General features: G+C 60.4%; 2 protein-coding genes across 4 annotated transcripts in view; both read right to left on the reverse strand.

The window, feature by feature from the left end:
* Nucleotides 1-3,862: 3,862 nt before the first annotated feature.
* Nucleotides 3,863-17,037, reverse strand: PLA2G4F (phospholipase A2 group IVF). The gene is made up of 20 exons (XM_002717770.6): nucleotides 16,715-17,037; nucleotides 15,908-15,980; nucleotides 15,318-15,454; nucleotides 15,088-15,213; nucleotides 14,867-14,907; nucleotides 14,614-14,656; nucleotides 14,158-14,224; nucleotides 12,393-12,562; nucleotides 12,179-12,292; nucleotides 11,991-12,028; nucleotides 11,635-11,770; nucleotides 9,808-9,944; nucleotides 9,323-9,545; nucleotides 8,068-8,182; nucleotides 7,783-7,920; nucleotides 7,589-7,696; nucleotides 6,242-6,436; nucleotides 5,872-6,038; nucleotides 4,857-5,043; nucleotides 3,863-4,558 (listed from the first exon to the last, which is right to left on the reverse strand). Exons 1-20 carry the CDS (start codon nucleotides 16,832-16,834, stop codon nucleotides 4,299-4,301), a joined length of 2,595 nt encoding a protein of 864 aa, XP_002717816.3. The 5' UTR covers nucleotides 16,835-17,037; the 3' UTR covers nucleotides 3,863-4,298.
* A 1,283-nt stretch (nucleotides 17,038-18,320) lies between these two features.
* VPS39 (VPS39 subunit of HOPS complex) overlaps nucleotides 18,321-20,684 on the reverse strand; it is a 55,279-nt gene continuing 52,915 nt past the window's right edge. For all 3 annotated transcript variants that reach the window (XM_008269136.5, XM_089310148.1, XM_051822469.3), the window contains one exon: nucleotides 18,321-20,005. In XM_008269136.5, coding sequence (XP_008267358.1) covers nucleotides 19,930-20,005 — 76 coding nt within the window. In that variant the 3' untranslated portion in view covers nucleotides 18,321-19,929. The remainder of the gene's footprint in view (nucleotides 20,006-20,684) is intronic.

Below are 20,684 nucleotides of genomic sequence, written 5' to 3' on the forward strand. Positions count from 1 at the left end.
CACGTACACCCTAGTGGCTCAGACCCTGTACTTTAGCCAATCATAAATGACAAGTATAAATGTAAAATACGAGCCTATCAGATGCTGTACAGCTAAACTTGTTTGTTCAACTGTATAAAAACCCTAATGACCTTACTGTAGGGGCCACTGATCCAGCCCAGCTGTGCCTGGTGCGGACGTCGGTCTAAACTCGAGTTTGAAATAAAATTCTTGCTGGCGCCACAGCTCACTAGGCTAATCCTCCGCCTTGCGGCGCCGGCACACCGGGTTCTAGTCCTAGTCGGGGCGCTGGATTCTGTCCCGGTTGCCCCTCTTCCAGGCCAGCTCTCTGCTGTGGCCTGGGAGTGCAGCGGAGGATGGCCCAAGTGCTTGGGCCCTGCACCCCATGGGAGACCAAGAGAAGCACCTGGCTCCAGCCTTCAGATCAGCGCAGTGCGCCGGCTGCAGCATGCCACGGCGGCCATTGGAGGGTGAACCAACAGCAAAAGGAAGACCTTTCTCTCGGTCTCTCTCTCTCACTGTCCACTCTGCCTGTCAAAAAAAAAAAAAAAAAAAAAAGAAGAAGAAAGAAAGAAAGAAATAAAATTCTTGCGTTTGCATCAGCCTCGGCTCCTAGTGGTCTTAATTGGTGGGATCAGATGCTTCGGGTACAACATCTGGGGGCTCGTCCAGGATTTCCCCCTTTAGACTACCAGGACTCTGAGACTGGAGATCAGATACCGGCGGTAAACTCTGTGCGTTTATCTGTGTGTTTAAGTGTTGGCTGATTTCTGATTATGGTTCATAGGATCTGTATCTGGGCTGTGAGATGACCTAGGCAGACACGCTGAAAGGTCACCAGCTAGGGTTCCTGGGAACACGTCCCAGGTCCTGCCAGAGGGACCCACCCCACCCCTGCTCCGGAGTCCAGGAACCCCCAGGGCATGGGGGACATGGGGGACAGGAAGCCCCGGAGAGGCCAGGGAGGCCAAGGAAGGCAGAGACACCAACCTGAGCCAGAGGAACAGGCTGAGAGTCGGCCGTGCCTTAGGACGGAAGTCCCAGCCCCCAGATCCGGAGTGGGGTGGATGCGCGCCAACTCAGCAGTGTTTACCGCATCCCAGATGACTGAGGAGCAGCCCAGGAAAGACACACTACTGAGGTCAAAGCAGGAGCTACAGAAGCTTCCGCAACGCCTGCAAACCAGCCCCGCCTCTGCCTCTGCCTCACTGCCAGCTTCCCCTGTCTGTAGCCGGGACCTGCTGCTCAGAGGTTCCTCTGAGAATTCAGACATGCGGCCCAGCCGTGGTGGCAGCAGGCAACGGAGTTTCATGAAGAGAAGTAACACCTGAGGGAGCAGGCGGAGGCCAGGAGAGGACCGCGAGGGGCCGGCACTGTGACCTGAAGCACGGGCATCCCATATGGATGCTGGGTTCTAGTCCTGGTTCCGATCCAGCTCTCTGCTATGGCCTGAAAAAAGTAGTAGCAGATGGCCCAGGTTCTTGGGCCCCTGGAGCTGCTTGGGAGACCTGGAAGAAGTCCCTGGTTTCATGAGGCTTCAGCTCCAGCTGTTGCGGCCATTTGGGGAGTGAAACCCAGTAGATGGAAGACCTCTCTCTTTGTCCCTACTTCTCTCTTTGTCTCTACCTCTCTCTGTAACTGTCTTAAAAAAAAAAAAAAAAATAACACTAGCTGGGTCTGGATCCAGGAACTGGCGTGAGCACGACTGTGAGGAAGCCTCCCCTCCCCACCAGCTGTCCCCCTCCTCCTCCCAGCAGATGTGGCGGGCTGTGGGGGGACCTCCCTGGGTGTGGAATTCCCAAAAACCCTCCCAGCCCTAGGAGCCCAGATGACTGCCCCCTTCATGGGGGGCCACCTGACAGGGGTCCAGCCTCCTCGGCTAAAGACACACACATACACAAATACACACACACACATACATACACACACAGGTGGGCACACTCACGTGTACAGGGCTCCCCGCCTAGTTGGTAACCACAGCCATGTTGTTTTCTAAACCCGAATCTTACTAAATGGCTCTTTTTGCTTCACATATCCTGTGCCTCAGTTGTCCCAATGGTGCAAGGCCCCTCCCCAGCCCCCAGGACAGCCCCTCTCCTGGCTGCCCTGCCCGGTTTGTTGGGGGTCCCTGTGGCATTTCACAGGCGCTGGCTGCTGGGGACACGGGGGCACTTACTTCCCGCCCCGGTCTGTAATCCGCCGCAGCACATGAGGGGAAATAGCATGGGAGTAAACACGCACCCTGGGCTCCTGGCGCTCCACAAGCCCCGGCTGCCGGAGGCTCCTGCCAGGCCTCCCCACGGACTCTGCTCAGGTGTTTGCCCTGGGAGGGGGTGGGGGGAGGCCTATCCCAGAGGCCACTCGTGGGGGAAGGGCAGCATCCTGAGCCTTCGCTATGGCTGGTCAACCTATCCCTTCCAAGAACATCCTGTCTGCAATGAAGGACAACTCACTCAAACCCTCAGCAAATTAACAGCACCACCAGGGCCACGAGCTGCAAGACCCAGCGTCAGGAGAAGATGGGGGGGCGGTCACACAGGCCCGCTCTCCACGCTGCCCAGCCAAGGAGAGGAAGGGGTACGTTTTGTGTTCTTCCTGAGAGTGCCTACGAACCAGCCTCTGCCCTCACTCCCACCCCTGCAGCCATGGCCCCAGGGCTGCCAGCTTACACAACTCCAGTGGGGAATTTGCACAGGAATGGCAGCCCTTGGATTGGGCAGTGCACACGTGATAAGGGACTCTGCCGAGCTGAGGGACAATGGCCCTGCCCTGGTGTTTCCATGCAGCCTCAGAGGGAGTCAAGCTCAGGGCTGTGATCTTGTGGCCAAATCCATCCAGCCCAGGCACGGCATCAGCTCTGCTTCCTGCACGAACCTATCTGCCAGAGAGACAGCCCGGGGCTGGTGGATACCCTGTTGCTGTGCAGGTTTTCAGTGCAGGTGCACTTCTCACAGGTGGGGCTCTGTGGCTCTGAGTGACCTTTCTCAAAGGGCTAAGAAACCCTGGAGCAGAGCTGGGTGGGGGTGAGGATCACTGAGGCCGCAGGTGCCCATTCATTTGTTTACTGAGCACCTCCTAGGTGCCAGTCGCTGCTCCAAGCACTGGGGATACGAAAATCCCTCAGGGGGTGGTGGTGGTGGTGGTGGTGGTGGTGATTCAGGCTCCAGGGGCCAGAGGCACAGCTGGTGCTGCCTGAGGCTGGCCTCTGGGATGGTCTAAGAACTTTGGGAATGCTGAGTCCCAGGTGCTAAGAACCCTATGAGGTTCTAACGAACAAGGTTTTGATTATGTCAGGCACAACAGTGGGACCTGTGCTAAGCAGCCATGGTGAGGGGACAAAGAGGACCAGGCCTTACCCCATGGCAGCTGAGAGCACTGACACCCCACCCCCCGCCGGCCCACACTGCACATGGCTGAATCCCAACGTTTGGAGGGTCCCAAGAGGGTCAGACTGGAAGGGAGAACCACACTTGCCCACATCCTTGGAGGTGTTAGCTAAGGAGGCAGGAACCCAGGCCAGGGCTCCCTCAGGCCCACGGCTTGCAGTAGATAGGTGCTCACTGGTCCCCCCCACTCACTAGGAACACGTATTCACACACATACGCATATACATGCAGGCACATATCGCTCTTTCCTGTTGAGTGGATGCCCCCTTACACACACCCTTTAGCTCCTGGGAATGGTTAGGCTGCGTTTGCCTGCAGGGCAGCTGAACCCAGGAGCAGAGAACGAGGCCCAAGTTTAGAGAGCCGGGAGACGCCATGCACAGCAGCCAGCAGGAGCCTGCCCGGGAGGTGCTGTCACCCCCAAGGCCGAGCCTCCAGGAGGGCCAGGGGGAGAGAGGGGTGCGTGGAGTCAGTGATGCAGACTGGCGGCCCCCATGGCCCCTGTTTATTCTGACAACAACACATGGGGAGCACAGGCGAGGAGCTGGCACTGCGGGTGGGTACTTCTCTGCCTTCCAGCACCCCCTCCCGGGGGGGCGTGGTCAGAGTCCAGCCTGCACCTGGGCTCTCACGGCTCCTCTCTGGCGAGCACCAGGAGACCTGGGCCTTCTTGGTGCCTTCTCACGTGTCTCTGCACAGTGCCCTGGGAAATGAGCCCTGCTGTCTTCTGCCCGACATCTCCAAGGGGGTGCTGGAGAGGTGAACCGCTCTATTTCCTCCAAGAAGCACAAGAGGAGGGCGCTGTCCTGGGTCCAAGGTGCGATTCTGCACGCTCCCAGGGTCCGGGGGAGCTCAGAGCAGGCCCCGGGGAGGGGGCTAGAGCATGCCCACCCACCCTCTGCCAGCCCTGGCCTAGCGCCCCTGTCCTGTGTCCTCTCTGCCCGAGTCCTCCTGGCCAGCCCCACTGCGTCTGGCTTGCCGCCGGTCCAGAGCCAGCTGGAGGGCGCGCTTCACGGAATCCGCGTTGTTGAGAACATTGTACCGACTCAGGGCCACCAGCCGATCGAAATCCTCGGGTTCAAAGGTGAAGCTCATCATGCTGTAGGGGGTGTCAGGCCCGTGGACCATGAAGTCCCCAAAGGCCTTGTCCACAGCTGCTTGCCGCTGCACACCTGTGAGGGAGGGAAGTGAGGCGACGCCAGGCTGGACACTTGGAGCAACCAGCTCGTAGCAGACAGCCACCGTGCCTGCCTTGCCCCCAGGACGTCCAGCTGGCTCCCCGTCCAAGATGGGCCCGCGGGGGTCCCCATGTCAGCTCAGCCCAGTGCAGCCACTCAGATCCAGGAAGCAGAGGACAGCAGCGGGCACTCGGGCCGTCCAGAAGACCGGCCTTTGGGGTGTTACCCTGGAATGGCCTCCCAACACCCCAGGGCTCTGGAGTGCCGAGGCCCTGTGTGGCCCCCCCCTTACCTGGGGCCAGGTGCGTGCGGAAGGTGCGGTTGACCAGGGGGAAGTGCAGCACGATGGGTGCGCAGGGGTCCTCAGCCTCCGCAAACAGATAGCACTCTTGGGGCTGCTCCACGTCCTCAGGGCCCACCTCGATGCTAGGGAAGGGGATGCCCCGGTCCAGGCAGTACTGCTCCGTCTCCCGTAAGGCCTGCACAGGGAGGCGAGCCTTTGACCCGCCTGCCCACACCTGGGCTCACAGGATGCAGGTCTCAGCACCAGCTCTGCCTCTAGTGGTTGAGTGGCTTCAGGCAGGTGGCAACACCTTTCTGAGCCATCTTCTACATATCTAATGTAACAGAGGGAACAGCTCCTAGTGGGGCTTCTGGGAAGATTAGCAGTGGCCAATGGTGATCAACCGGCAACCAATGGGTGCTGCCATCACCATCACTCCTCCCGTACCCACCCACAGCCTCCCTCTCTGCTGCCCCTTAGGGGCCCAGGGTACTGCTCCATGTTCACAGAAGGTCCAAATTGGTGCAGGCTTTGTGCTTCCTCCTGTCCCAGACTGCCGCTGGGAAGAAAAGAGGTGGCCAGGGAGGGAAGGGCTGGCCCAGGAGCATGGCCAGAACCCACATCTGGATGACAACATCTGTCCATTCCCCGTATCCTGTGACCAAGTCCCTAGTAGGATCTCCTGGCAGGGACCCTGATGACTCCACTGTTACCATAGTAATGCAGGACAGCAGGCCCAGGCCCAGCCTCGGGGCAGCCATCCTAAGCTAGGTGGGCAGGGTATGCAGTGGGCGGCTTCCACTGACCAGGGCGACTCCCGAGGGCCCCTCCCAGTCTCCTCTTCCTCTCTGTTCTGAACCCTGCATTCCAGTGCTGCCAGTAGTGAGCGCACACGCACACACACACACACACCCAGAGGGGTGCCCAGGCCGCCCTCACAGGATGAGCCCAAAACACGCACGGGCAGGCTGCCCCAGCAGAGCCCCTTCACCCACCCCACCGTCCATGACCCTCCCTAGCTCACCTGAAAGGGGCTTTCCAGGGAGTAGTCGAAGGACAGGATGAGGTCCACAGCTCGCTGGGGCAGCAGGGCCAGCGGGAAGGGTGAGTTGATGGCAATGCCGGCATCCACCAGGTGCAGGCAGTCCCACGTGGGCGTGAGCTGGTTGGGTAAGGTGTCTCGGTGCGCAGCTGCAAGCGCAGGGCCCAGGGTGCTCGTCTCACTGGCAGTCCTCTGCCGATTCTCCCTCCCACCCCCACTCCCCCGAGAGCCGCGGTCTTCCCGCCTTCCAAGACCTTGGCCTGGCATGGTCAGCAGGCGACAGGAGACCATCAGGCAACCCCGGCCCAAGGCTGACCCTGGGAAGCCAGAGGCACAGGTGGGAAGGGGGCACCTTTCCAGGCCAAGAACTCGTTGCTGGCCCCGTAGTCCCTGTGCAGGCAGAGGCCCCGGGTGAAGTTGGGGCTGTCGGCGGCAGTGAGGCGGGAGGTGAGTAAGTCCAGCATGGCCTGGGAGAAGGGCCCCTGGTGAGTGAAGAGCCGCGTGCACAGTCGTGCCGGGTCGTGCACCTGCAGCTTCTGGCAGCCATCTGGGTAAGGGTGGAAACCATAGGGCAGCCATGCATCTGGGGATCCTGACAATGCAGGCAAATGCCCACCCCGCCGCCCCCCAGGCCTTCCCAATGGCCTCACCTTCAAATTCCCCACGTTCCCAAAGGTGCCTATGATGTGGTTTTTATTCAATAATAAAGGGTCTCCCCTATTGCGGTTATTACTACTATGTGAAAGCCAGAGCAATAGAAAGACACAGAGAGGGGGGAGATCTCCCATCTGCTGCTTCTCTCCAGATGCCTGCAACAGCAGGGGCTGGGACAGGCCAAGGCCAGGAGCCAGGAGTTCCATCCAGGCCTCCCACGTGGGTGGCAGGGACCCAGGCACTCGAGTCATCACCTGCCACTTCCCAGGATGCACACTAGCAGGAAGGCCCACGTGTAAGGACCATCATGAGGATGCTTCCCCAGTCCTGTGGCTCACGGGGCAAGACCCTCAGTCACCCTGGGGTATGCAGCCAAAAAGAGAGGACTTCTGAGCTGTCCCCTAAGAGCTGAGTGAGGGGTCAGTGCTGCGGCATAGCGGGTAAAGCCACCACCTGCAGTGCCGGAATCCCTTATGGACAATGGTTCGAGTCCTGGCTGCTCCACTTCCAACACAGCTCCCTGCTAACAGCCTAGGAAAAGCATCAGAAGACGGCTCGAGTGCTTGGGCCCCTGCACCCACATGGGAGAGCTGGAAGAATCTTCTAGCTCCTGGCTTTAGATGGGCCCAGGTCTGGCTGTTGCAGCCATTGGGGAGTGAACCAGCGGATGGAAGATCTCTCTATCTCTCTGTCTCTCCCTAACCCTTTCTCTGTAACTCTGCATTTCTAATGAATAAATCTTTAAAAAAAAAAAAAAGAGCTGAGCAAGAGACTGAGGCTAGAAAGTCGGGCAAGGAACTGCACAGAGGGCTCTCAGGGCCACTGAAGGGTCAGGGTGGAGGGGAGCCACGGCGGGGGAGGGGGTTAGAGTCAACCAAACACCCAGAGGACCTGGGCTGGGTCCACCTCAATGGAGCCCAAAGCAGAGACTGTGGGGGCGTGGCCGGTCACCCCTGTGGGCACCCGGAGACCTCCCCACCAAGCTAGCAGCCAAGGCCTCAGCCACCCCCTCGCCCATCCGCATCCCTCTGTGTGGACCCCGTACCTATGATGCTCACACTGCCCCTGTGCCTGTCCAGGAAGCCCAGGCCCGAGCCAGCCGTCTTCAGGAAGACCTCATCCAGGCTGGCAGCAAAGGCGCTGCCCCACAGGCCTAAGGAGACAGGCAGAGCCCTGGTCCGTGTGAGGGCCCGACCGGGCCCCAGCCAGCCTGTCCCCTGCCCCGCAGCCCACACTCACCCTGCAGGTAGCAGAGGCGGGTCTCGGGCCGCACCTGCAGCAGCCGCCCCATGAAGAACTCGGAGCCGAAGAGCGCGGTGGGAACGTGAGCCCCGTACTTGGGGAAGCCGACCTCATGGGGGGTGAACTCGCACCACTCTGTGGGCCCACGGGAAGAAGGCAGAGGCACTAGGGGCTGCTCACCGGGCCCCTTGCGCCTGAGTGAGCCCACTGAACTCTGAGGACCTCGTCTGTGGCTTCGTCCCATGAGCACCCCCCTCTCCCTTCCATCGCCACATCACACACCTGCGAAGTCTTCCCCACTGACATTGGAGCAGACGTTGATGCTGGCGTAGATGGGGTAAGGGTTCTGAGCCCGGCTGACCGCTTCCTGCTGGTCAGACAGCTTGGCGGGGTTTTCCTGGGAAGGAAAGGAGGGAGGTGGCTTGACTTTTAGGGGTCTATGGTCCCCATCCCCAAGGCCCGAGGCTAGCTCATTGCAGTCACCGGTCCAGCGCTTCGGAGACAGCTCTCAGGGACGAGCTGCAGTCTGCAGCAGAGCGAGACCACTGAATGCTGCAGACGGGTCCAGGGGCTTTGGGAACACGTCCCAGGGCAGAATGCAAGGGAGTCAGACTGACAATTTAAGAGCAGTCCCTGACAACCAGTCTAATTTATGATTTAAAAAGTAAATCCTAGGGCCAATGCTGTGGTGTAGCAGGTAAAGCCACCACCTCCAGTACAGGCATCCCATACAGACACTGGTTCGAGTCCCATATGGACACAGGTTCAAGTCCCGGCTGCTCCACTTCCAATCTAGCTCTCTGCTATGGCCTGGGAAAGCAGTAGAAGATGGCCCAAGTCCTTGGACCCCTGCACCCACATGGGAGACCTGGAAGAGGCTCCTGGCTCCTGTTTTCAGACTGGCTCAGTTCCAGCAGTTGTAGCCTTTAGGGGAGTGAACCAGCGGATGGAAGACCTCTCTCTCTCTCTCTCTCTCTCTCTCCCTGCCTCCTCCCTCCCTCCCTCTTTGTAACTCTGCCTTTCAAATAAATAAATAAAAGCTTAAAAAATAAAAAAAGATAATCCCTAGGAAACGTAGAAGAGAAATCATTTGTGATTCCACCCTCAGCTGACAACCACACACCAGCGAGTAGGGCAGCTGGGAACCCTCTCCCTGCTGACAGCCTGGGCCTGCAGTTCTCAGGGTAGCGGCCAGGTGGCGTGGCTTTGCCTCTGAGCCACAGGCTAGAATCACTTTCAAAACCTACCTGTGGGAGGGCCCTACTAGTGACCCACCAGAATCAGTATCTTTGGAAGTAGGGCCGGGCATGGGTGTCTGACAGGCTGTGCAGATGATTCCAATGACCACTGCAAGCTGGGCTCGCCCTCCCCAGGGGCAGGAGCATCAGAAAGGTGAAGCCACGTCAGCCCAGCCTAGTTTCTCACTCCTTCCCACCAGGGGCGCTCAGACCTCCAGGACAGCTTTGCACACCTGGCAGGGGGAGGGGGAGTGGGGCAGGAGGAAGCTGCCTGCATTCGTGTCTTGCTCTTCTCTCACCTCCTGGTACAGAAAATACTCGATGAGGAGGCCCCAGAAGTCAACGAGGGACACGCTGTGGCCACTGTCCTCCCGGAGCCCCAGTTCCTGAACGTAGTACTCCAGCCGCTCTGGGGACACTGCGCCCACCTTCCGGCTGCAGACCCGAGCCCGGGCGTGCTCAATGGGGCCCTTCAAGGCCACCTGGGACCAGGCTGGGTCCTTGTAGAGCGTGGAGATGCACCTGGGGACAGAAGGATGCCTGCGCATAGGGGCGGGTCATGCAAGGGGAAGGAGGCAAGCAGGAGACTCCAGGGGTCCTCCTCTCCCATCACTCACACCTGTTGCCCCAGAGCCTCCCCAGCTTGGAGGAGCCCCTCGGCCCCTCCCTCCCCTCCTGGATGCAGGCGCCCCGCCCCACCCAGGCACTCCATCTGAGCACCAGGGCGCGCTCCTGTGCTTTCCAGGGTCTTCTCTACTCCTCACCCTGCCCCCACCACACTCACCAGGTGGACCCAGAGACCCCACTCAGGTAGGTCACAGCGTCCAGGAGGCCGAGCTCCTGCAGCCCTGCCAGGCTGCCGTACAGGGACGTCATGGCTCGGGTTCCACCGCCAGAGCCCAGCACAGCCACCACAGGTACCTGGCACAGCAAGGACAAAAACTACTACTTCCGTCATGCAAGAGGTCTTCCGAGAGCGCACGGGACATGCTTGCTGTGAAACAACTATGCACGGACCGACAAAAAGTTACCTTCGAATTCCATTTTCCATGGACTTTTTAAAGTCCCCTCATGTGCGCCATTCTTCTAAGAGCCTTACTTGTATTTTCTCATTGAAAAGACGAGGGCACAGGAAGGTTAAGTGACGTGCCCAGATCACACAGTGACAATCCATCGAACCCAAGCCGTATGCTCCAGGGCTGACTTTGACCCATGAGACCAGGGAGGCATAGTTGATAAAGTACAAGCAGACAAAGCAGGGTTTCTTGGTGCTGTCGATATTTTGTACTACTGCATGTAGGACCAGATAGTTCTTTGCTGTGGGATGCTCGGATGTTGGAGCGAGCTTAGTGGCACTCCTGGCCGTTAGCCAGTAGCTGCCGGAAGCTCCCCTTAGCTCCCCCCATCCCTGAAGTGGCAGCAACAATGTCTCTAGACGTCAATGAATGTCCCCAGCTGAGAACACTAAGCTGGGATGATGGCCTGTTTGGGGACCCCATGACCTAGAAGCCAGACGCGTCAGAAGCCCCCAGGTGCTAGGGCCCTGGGTTGGAGGGGCCTGCTGGGGGCAGAGCTGGAACTTTTTGGCTGCTGGGCTTTTGCACGAAGGTTTGGTGCATCCCACCCCAGACTTCCAGTTCCTTCCCCGTCCTTTTCTGCTGGGAAACATGGTCTCCCCCAGCCCCAGCTTGAGGAGGACACTGCGAGGTGAGGTGGGGCAGAGCGGCACGTGGGCTTCTCCGTGCTGGGCACAGCCCTGTCCCACGTGCAGGGGCAGCAGGGAGCCCCGGGCGGCTCCTGGGCTGCACCGGCTGTCTGCCAGCGCACCTCTCCCCTGCCAGCCTCCCCACCGCAGCTCAGCCCCGAGCTGCCTCTCGGCTCAGGCGGCCTCGCACCTGCCATCTCCAGACTCCTTGGACCACTGTGGGGGGAATCAATCATGTCCCCGCCTCCCTAGATTCCCATGCTGAAGCCCAGCCCCACAGGTGACTGAGTTTGGAGAAAGGAGGTAATAAGGGAAAATGAGGTGTTCAGGACGGGACCTTAATCCAACAGCACTGGCATCCTCACAAGAGGAGGAAGAGACGTGAGAGTACTCTCTGTCCCTCCCTCTCCCTCGCTCCCTCTATTTCTCTCTCCTCTGCTCCCCTCTCTCTCCCTCCCTCCCTCCCTCCCCCCCTTTCCTTCTCCCTTCCTCCCTCCCCACCCTCTCTCTCCCTCTCCCTCCCTCCCCACCCTCTCCCACAGAGAAGAGGCCAGGTGAGATCACAGTGAGGGGGGCTCCCTCAGGAACAACCCTTGGGCACCTTGACCCTGGACCTGCAGCCTCCAGCGCTGTGAGGACGTACGTGCCCGTGCTTTAAGCCACGCAGCCCAGGGCAGTCTGTCACAGCAGCCCAAGCAGACAAAGCTGTCCACTCTTGGCCAGCGCTATTCAGCCCTCGTTCCCGGTGGGTCCTTCCTTTTGACCGTGCCCATCAGGGCCAGCAGATGGGCCTGCTCTTTCTTCTCTGCTCCCTGTCCTGCTCCAGCCACGCAGGTCCACTCAGGGGAACAGGCCAGAGATGTGGTCCCAGCGGCTCTGGGGTCGGGTTCCTCCTCTGTTCCATACCTGATCACTGTCTGGGGCCTCATTCAGGCCCAGCACCTGCTGCAGGGCCCTGGCCACGACCTGCTTCCTCCTGTCCAGAAACTGCTGCTCCCCGTCACAGAGGCCAAAGCCAAGGCGCAGGTCCAGGTCCCCAGAGCTGCCGGGGTGGGGGAGGTAGGGGTGTACCAGGTGACTGAGCAGTGGGGGAGGGCCCAGCTCACTCTTCCCAGGAGCAGACCTGTGCTCCCTGGAACCCCTTAGAAAGCACCCAAGGGACTGTTCACGAGCAGGGAACAGTGGGTGCCCCTGGCCTGGGCGCCTGGGCAGGCACACCCTGGGGGAGCACCCCACTCTTCCAGCCTGGAGTCCCGCCTTACCTCATCTCTGCCTGCACGCTCAGCGCCACCTCCAGGCCCTGGAAGAGACAGCAGCTCGGCCCCAAGCTCACAAGCAGGATCCTCCCAGGGGAGTGTGCTCACCACCTGCGCCCCCTGCTCGGACCCCTGGGTGGTCAGGGGACAGGCTGGCAGGGGAAGAGGGCCACAGCTCCCAGTCCAAGCCTTACCTGCCCTAGGACCACGAGGCGCTGCTCCTCCCTGCCCAGGGGCAGCAAGGAGAGCGGGATGGTCCCCTTGCCCAGCTGGAGAGTTTGAGCCTCCAGCTCAGCACTGGGGTCGCCCTGTGGAGAAAGGGACCGGCCAGGACCTCAGTAGCTGGCAGGAAGCGGCCTGGAGGCGGCACCGAGTCCACCGCTCGCCCTTGGCCCTGGGGCGGCTCACCTGCAGGACCACCCGCTTCTCCCCCAGCTCCACATCCAGTCTAGAGCTCAGCACTGGGTTCACGTGGAAGGTGAAGGTAGGGGCGAGGCCCAGCTCCGCGAGAGGCTGCAGGGGTAGGAGCTGGGGCTTCTCGCAGGCCCCAGGCACTGCCAGTTGGATCTGTGTCACACCTGAGAGCAGAGGGCCCAGGTGGATGATGGAAGTGGGGGGAGGGGTGCAGGTGCTGCTCACGATGGCACTTCCTGGGCCTTCTCTTCCCCCAGGGGGTGCCACTCATCACCCACTCTTAGCACACCGTGGCCCGTCAAGAAGGACCCTTGAGCTTCCTCTAGCCCTGCCCACGTCAGACCTGGGCCCCTGGGGCAGATGAGAACACACAAGGGCCCGGGGAGGGGCAAGGCAGGACCTGCGGAGGGAGAGAGCCCCCACCGCTAGCCTGTGGGGCTGGCGATGTTCAGTACATTAGTTATACAGTAGATGATTATATACAATTCATTCCCTAATTGTTGTTATATATTAGTTACCAGTTTTTAACTAGCAATTTCCCCGTGCAAACTCTGTGCTCACTGCCTGGGGCCCAGGTGGGGAAAGGTTTGTGGGCAGAGAGGAAACCAGGAATACATGGGCTGTGAGCCCTTGGGAGGGGGTAAAAGGAAGACTGGGACCACAGTGTCCAGAGGAGGGGCAGGCATCCCGGGGAAGCAGAGAAGGGAAGAGGGGCGGGCCTGTAGGCCAGGGGGCACAGGGCTGTTTCCTGCCCTCTTCCAGCCTTCCTGGAAAGGAAGTCGGACCCCAGAGAGAACAGGCCAGGCAGAGGGCCCACAGCCAGCCTCACAAGAGTCCCAGACCCCACACACAACACCACAGCCACAGAGACCCCGCGGGTCCCAGGATGGGAGACACCTCAGGAGCAGAGGTGCAGCCCAGGCCCCCCCACCCTGCAGCCCCGCCCTGACCAGGCGAGACCCTTGGGTTCCACTTGAGCCTGAGTGTCACGAATTAAAAGAGGATGATAATTGCACCCACTGAGTTGTTAGGAGGATTAAAGGAAAAAAAGTCTAAGTGCTCAGCCCACGCCTGACTCAGGGTGAGCGCTCTGCTCTGTGTGACTGAGGCTGGACTCAGCCCGCAGGCGTGGCTCCAGGGGCGCCTTGGCTGTGGCGGCCTCGGCTCCAGGCCCTCTGCAGCGGGCTGGGTAGCCCTGGACCTTCACTTCCCCGGGGGAGGCGGGCTCCGGCTCCCCCGACCAGTGACCACCCCCTGCCCTCTGCCTTGGAGCTGCACTGGTGACTCGCGCTGGCTGGTGACACATCAGTGAATGACCAGGAGGTGACCAAGCGCTTGGACGGCTCTTGCTCAATTGGGCTTGCTCTCGTGTACCTTTGTGATGTCTTAAGAACAAGTCCAGGCTGGCATGCCAGTTGCAGAGAGGAGAGACATATGGGTAGAGACAGGATACCCCCTCCCCATACCGCCTGCAGCCCTAAAGCCCCCGCTGACCACGGGGTGGGTGCGTCAAGAACCACAGCTTGGGGGCTGCTGAGATGCTGTGTGTGTGTGGCAGAGCCATCACTGAACTGGTGCAATCTCTACACTTGGACACTTGTAGGGACAGGAAGTGCCCTCCCCCCAGAGACCATCCGTCCCTCCCTGGGTCGGCTTTGAGTAGTGGAAGACATAAGACCTTTCTGCTCCTCGGCACCAGCAGCCCCTCCCCGGGTGGTGGGGGGAGAAGGCCAGACCCAAGGCCGCTGGCCGGACTCACCGCGCTCTCGAAGTGAGGCTATCCCGTCTCTCCCTAGGGTGCCATGGATCTTCAGGCAGGGCTGGGCCTGGGGAAGGCAGAGGCCCACGGGGCCAGACAGCCCATGGGGTCCGAATGAGGGGGGGAGGCCGGGACAGGGTCCAGGAAATAGCTCCCCAGGGCCTGGCCCCCAAAGTCACATCCAGCCCCTCCCTGGGCTCAGTGGAAGTGGCCCCTGGTGGGACAGGGAAGTGGGGGATCCCCATGAAGAAGCCATGAGCGGCTTCTATGGCAGTCTCAGCACCAGGATCTCCAGTGAGTCGTGTGCAGTGCATGAAGAGGGAGGAGCCTGGGTCCCCGGTGATCCACCCGCGCCCAAGGCAGCTTCCTGTCCTCTGCCCAGACATCACTGGGCTCCTCCATGGTCTCCTCCCTGCCCCTGACCCGGGAGGCCCCAAGGGTGCCTTCCCCACTCACCACCAGGACTCCATTGGTGATGACTTCACACGCAGGCACCTGGCTGCAAAGCAGGACGGGCTCACAGGCCGTTCGGCTCCCTTGCAATGGCTGTTACCGTAACAGCAGGACCATCGCAGCCGCAAGAGCCCAGCAGCGGGGGAGACCCTGGGGGTGGGGCCCTGTTGGCCACCATGTAGACAGGCAGCAGCCGCAAGGCCAGGCCGGCCTCTCAGGCCAGCATAGGAGGTGGGGACCAGCTGGGCATGCTCACCTCTTCTCCAGAACAAACTCCACCTGCAGCTCCTGGGAGTTCTGCACGGGGGAGCAGGGGCACCGGCTGTGACGAGCCTGCCGAAGCCTCTGGGACTCTCACTGCCTCTCGCTGCCCCCAGGCCCCATGGAGGGGGAGACTTGTGGCTCTTTGTGGGCAACCGTGTCTCCACGCAGAGCGCCAGTCTCTCAGATATGTGTGCCAGGCCCCATTCAGCTCACCTGGCTGTCAGGGAAGGTGTGACTGTAGGGTTGGCCGGGCTTGAGGCTCCTCAGGTCAAACAGGTACTGGGAGAGCTGGTCACTGTCCAGGACATCCTTGTCATAGAGGGTGAGTTCCAGAACATTCTGGGAACAGGGCAGGTGGGAGGTGGGAGACCGAGGCAGGACAGGAGGGCAGCACCCTGGAGGCGCTCCTCTCCCTCCCGCAGCCCAGCCCCCACTGGCCTCACCTTCACAGCACCGTGGAGCTGGTAGCGGAAGGTCTCGTTCCACTCGGGGTCGCTGCAGTTGGCCACCGTTCTGGTCTGGGCGGGGCAGGGGGATGCCGTGGGCAGCCATAGCTTCACGTAGCAGTCGGCTTTGGACACTGCACAGGGAGGGGGTGTCAGCCTCAGGCTGTGATGGCTGCAGCCTTCCTGGAGGAGGTGGGGAGGCCACCCACGTGCCGAGGCGGGCCAGCAGTGAGCTCTGCCAGGTGTGCCTCTCACCCAGCTGAGCGGACATTCCGGTGGCCAGGGGCCAAGGTCAGGTGCCAGCACAGGCTGTGGAGTAATTCCCAGAAACTTCCTGGTTCAGGCAACAAAACCCCTTCACCGCGAGCAGTGGGAAGGAAGGGCTTACGGGGGCAGGCGTCCGCTTGTGACAGAGGCCTCACTCTCTCCCTGAAGGCACGTGCTAGACTCGGGGGGTCCGAGCCTGCTGCCTGCCCCTCACCACGGGTGCCTCTCCACATGATTTCAAGGTGCACACTCACGCCAGCTGAGCCCTGGGGAGGCCCCAAGGGAAGGCAGGAGAGAAGGGGTGGGGAGGGGTCACTCACAGCGGTCTGACCCCTGGATATTTCGGGCCCTCAGCACCTTCACCTGGAGGTCGTAATAGGGGTGCGTTTCCCGCTGAAACAACGCAACGGCAGGGGCTCAGTTCCGGGAAGCGTGGGCCTGCTCTCCTCCCTGCTGGGGTTTCCAGCTCCGATTTTCCCACGGGGTCACAGAGCAGCAGCCTGGCCTGCGTTTATTGATGTCGCCGTGCAGGGAGGCCTGTACCCAGGAGGCCTTTGCAAGCAAGGGCTCAGTGTCTTGGTTTTAAGTGGGGTCCCTGCAATCTGCCAGGCCTGGGTTCATCCCTGAGCTGTGGACCACCATCTGAGCTCGTTAAGGGGATCACACACCACTACCCTGAGGCTCTCTGGGCCTATGTGCCCTGGGTGTAGCTTGAGAGCTGCAAGAGCTGGAACATAAGCATAAGGAGCTTAAATATTAAACAAGGAAGCTGTGCTATATGCACCCCAGCCATGGGCTCCTTGACCGGGGCTAGCGCGTGGCAGGTAGGTGCAGGGGAGCCGAGTCACAGAGCAGACTGCAGCCTCGTGGGAGGGAAACCCCTGCACCCTTCTCCTGGCCGTGGGTTCCATAGCTGGCCGAGAGCATTCTCGGCAACACCCAAGGCAAATGTCCGCACTGGCAGGGATTATTGTCAAGGTCCTGGCCAGTCTCTCTAGTTCCAGCTCTGCCAGCTCATCTGGGACAAGTAAGTCCCACTGGAAATCAAATGCCAGCCCTGGCGCGACCCTCCGTGCTCAGGGGACAGCAGCCCCCAGAAGTCCTGCAGGTAAGGTCAGGTACCTTACCTGCGGGTGCCTCCACGGAGCCTCCCTCTTCACTCTCTTCTCTCTCTTCCGCAGCAGCACGGTCCCCACGAGGGGCAGCCCCTGGCCTGCCAGCCACCGAGGCCACAGGTCCCACAGCATGGCCAGGCAGCCCAGCTCCCAGCAGAAAGCCTCACCTGCCTTCCAGAGCTGCCCTGCCCCTCCCCGGTCCCCCTGCTGCAGCTCAGGTCTGACAGGTAGCTCAGGGTGGGGAGGGCGGAGCACCAGAGGTGGCCTGGGCTGGGGCTGGAGGTGGGGTTTGCCAGCTCCGGAAGTGCCTGAGGCCTCATTTTCCCAGGTAGGAGCTGGCTGGGTCCCTCTCCACAGGACTCAGGTGAGCTCCCAGGTTGCAGCTGGCAGCTCTGAGCCTCGCCGCAGGGGCAGACTTCCAGGGCGTGGGGAGGCCCCGGCTATGTGTATTCCTCCCAGGTCCTCTGGGACAGTGCCTCACAGCCGGCCCAGGGAACGGCAGCTGAATGAGGCCTTTGCTGCCCAGGCTCCCCCAGAGGTCAGAAAAGCCTCCCCCCAGCTGCCCTGCGAGGGAGAAACGTGCACGGCTCCGGCTCAGGGTTTCACGTGCACTTGAAGGTGCTTTCCTCTCGTGGCCTCCCTGCTCATCCCCCAGACACAGAGGGCCTGCTGCTTGCAGACCTGGTGGCGATGGCACCGGGGCCTAGCCATAGCCTGAGGACTTTGCAGCCTCCCTGTGGCTTCGGCCTGCGCCCTGTGCCGGGATCAGTGCAAAGACCTGAGTGACTCGAGGCACAGGCAGGGATAAGGTCAGGTTGTACAAGCAGGAGGGGGCAGAAAGCAGCACTTCCGGCCCTGGAGCTACTGAGACCAGTGCGGTCCTCCCGGGGACCACTAGAAGGGGGTGGGGCCTTGCCAGGGGCCACTGCGTGGCCGGGGACTATGTGGTTCACTGGGACAGTCTCCAGGCACAGAAAGGATGTCTGGGCAAGTGAACTGTTGGGAGACACATTTCGGTTCTGCAACCAACATCCAGTCATCCCTCTTTCCCAAGCTCTGCAGCTGGAGGCTGAAGGAACATCCAATGAGGTGATTCCAATGAACCAGCTGGGCAAGCTCAGACCAGAAATTCCCAGAACTAGAGGTGCTGTGACTGCCGGTGGCCGGGATCCAAGGCAGGGCGTGTGGTTGTCTAGGTGAGGAGTGATGGACAGGGGTGCCCAGGGACCCACACTGCAGGATTCCAAGGCCCAGGGCTGAGGGTGGCAGAGCCTGGGTTGGGAGCCAAGCTCCTGAATACATGACAGGCTTTCTGGACTGCGCCATTCTCTCCCAGAAGCCACCTGCCCAGTACCTCATCCATCCCTGTCCTAGCCGGTCCATACCCTCACATGACCCTCTGGGTTATCGCCTGACGTGATGGGGAGATGCCCAGCCCGTGAGTGACGACAGCAGGGTCCCTCTCCGTGCTGCCAACTCCGCCGTGGTCCACAGAAGCGCTGCCCTGATAAGCCACTAATCCCCCACTCTTCACGGTTCCTGGCTAACTTACTACCATCCACGGTTACTGCATCAAAGCGCACGGGGAGGGGAGCAAAAGACACCTCCATAGGCGTGGTTTCTTGCTTTGCTCTTTATTCTGAGGGCAGCCTCCGTCTCCAGCCTTCTCTGTGGAGGACAGAGAGTCTTGGGAACAAAGAATGGCGTGTGGGAAGCGGGGTCACGTATGAAACCGGAACAGAAGAAAACACGCGTTCTGCACTCTAGCGCTTCAAACACAGCTCGCAGCAGGGACGGGCCAGCACAGCAAGACCAGGAAGCGGGGCCGCCCCGAGAAGCACAGCCTGAGCCGGCAGACTGGGCCTGGGCCAGCGCCGCTCCTCGTGGGTGGGGGTGGCCGCTGTGTGACTTCCTTCTCCACGCGCCGTTCTGCAGGGCTCTTGGGGAGTGCTGCCCAGCCTCATGGGCCTGAGCAGAGCACCCCCACCCCCAACGCTGTGAACGGTGCTGCCGGCACAGGGAGCACGCCAGGGAGGAGCACCTCCCCTTAGCGTCAGCAGCTGGGTCACCACAGTATGACTGCAGCTGACAGAGGACAGGCACAGCCCCCACCCTCACTACCACTGAAGACATTGGGCCACCAGTGTCTGCAAAGACACCAGGCCCCAGCACTCTGCCCCAAGCACTCTTGAGATCTGGCGCGAGTTCTCTTCTCCCTGAACACCTCCCCAGCACAGCAGCAGCCCCTCGCCGTCAGCCCTACCTGACTGTCCCCTGTGTGCAGCAGTCTGCTCTCCTGTGAAACTAAGCTGGGCGATGACAGCCGGGCCAAGCTCTAAGGCAGGTGCACAGGAAGCGGCTGGAGGGAGAAAGGCGGCCTGAGCACGAGGACTGAGCTCCCAGGCGCTGCCCCAACCCGCCTGCCTGCTGACGCGGGAGCAGGTGCCTCTGCAGTTGTCTGTCCAGAGACTGCAGAGCCGGGAGCTGCTGGGCCCCGCGGGGAGACCCCGAGGCCCTCTCCTAGACAGAGAATGGCACTCTCCTAAGCTCTCACACATACAGCATCCGGCCAGAGAGGGTGTTTCCAACACACTGGATGATCCGTTCTCCAAGTATTCCTACACACTGACACTTCCTCTTGCTTCTCACTTGACCTCATTGAAATATGAGTTACCCGGAGTGTGGGAGAAAAGCATGGCAGTGAGGGGAGAGGCAAAGGAAGACAATAAATAGTGTGAAGAGACTGAAGCCTGGAGCTGTGAGTGGAGCTGGAGACCAGAGGGGACACGGGGGACAGCCGCGCCCCTCAGGAGCCACACAGCCTCCTGTCTGGTCTGCGCGGCCGCAGCGAGGCCTCCTGAGGCTGTGCACTCATCTGAAGAGAGAGCCTCAGTGAGCCACCATGGTTGGGAACACTTGCAATAAGTTTCCTTACGCAGGTGAAGGTGTGCAAAGGCAAGACGGTGCACCTCCTCCTGTCCAGCAGGTGGTAAATTCTCTGGCATTGCCTGCAACATTACGGTATAAGGTATAACTAATCTCTTTCTATTTAAAAAGCTGGCAATGCCAGCCCATGAGTCAGCGACGTTCCAGGCGCAAGGCAGCCAGTCGTGTCCAAACGTGGAGACTCCCGCTGGTGGCAGCCCCCCGCTCCTTAAGGCTGGCCGCTCCGTGGCCTCTCTGGGATAGCTGAGCTGTCCATCTGCTGAATGCTCTGGATGCTGGGCTCAGGTGTCAGCTGGGTTTACCTCTTTAGAACAGAAGTAGTGCACGACCACTCCATTGGGGTATCTCGCAAATGCACTGCAGGGAAGGAAACGGCGTGGGGGTGAGGGCTGCCGCCAGTCCCTGGAAGAGGCCCCTTACCCAGAAGCCATCCTGGAAGCAGCACCCCTAAGGCCCCAAGAACACTGGGTCACTGTAGCCACCAGCTCTGCCTAATAACAGAACAGAGGGTGAGTGACATACAGGTGGAGTGCATGGGTATTTCTTATTAAGTAACCAATGCAACACACAGCAGAGGTGCCAGTCACAGCCCAGGGCTCAGCCCGGGCAGAACGAGATCGAATACTCATCAGAACTCGTGTTGGGATGGCGCTGTGGTGTGAAAGGTAAAGCCACGGCCTGTGATGCTGGCATCCCATATAAGTGCTGGTTTGAGTCCCCAGATGTTCTACTCCCGATCCAGGAAAGCAGTAGAAGATGGCCCAAGTGCTCGGGCCCCTGCACCCACGTGGGAGACCAGGAGAAGCCCTGGCTCCCAGCCTCTGCCTGGCCCAGCCCCAGCCACTGCAGCCATTTGGGGAGTGAACTGGAGGATGGAAGACCTCTCTGTCTCTCTGTGCCCTTTTCTCTCTCTCTTTCTCTCTAACTGCCTTGCAAATAAATAAAATAAAATTTTTTTAAGATTTTTTTTGAATTTGACAGGTAGAGTTACAGACAGTGAGAAAGAGAGACAGAGAGAAAGGTCTTCCTTCCATTG

Source organism: Oryctolagus cuniculus, chromosome 12, assembly GCF_051225735.1.
Source record: "Oryctolagus cuniculus isolate XC-2025 breed Fujian yellow rabbit chromosome 12, ASM5122573v1, whole genome shotgun sequence".
NCBI lineage: Eukaryota > Metazoa > Chordata > Mammalia > Lagomorpha > Leporidae > Oryctolagus > Oryctolagus cuniculus.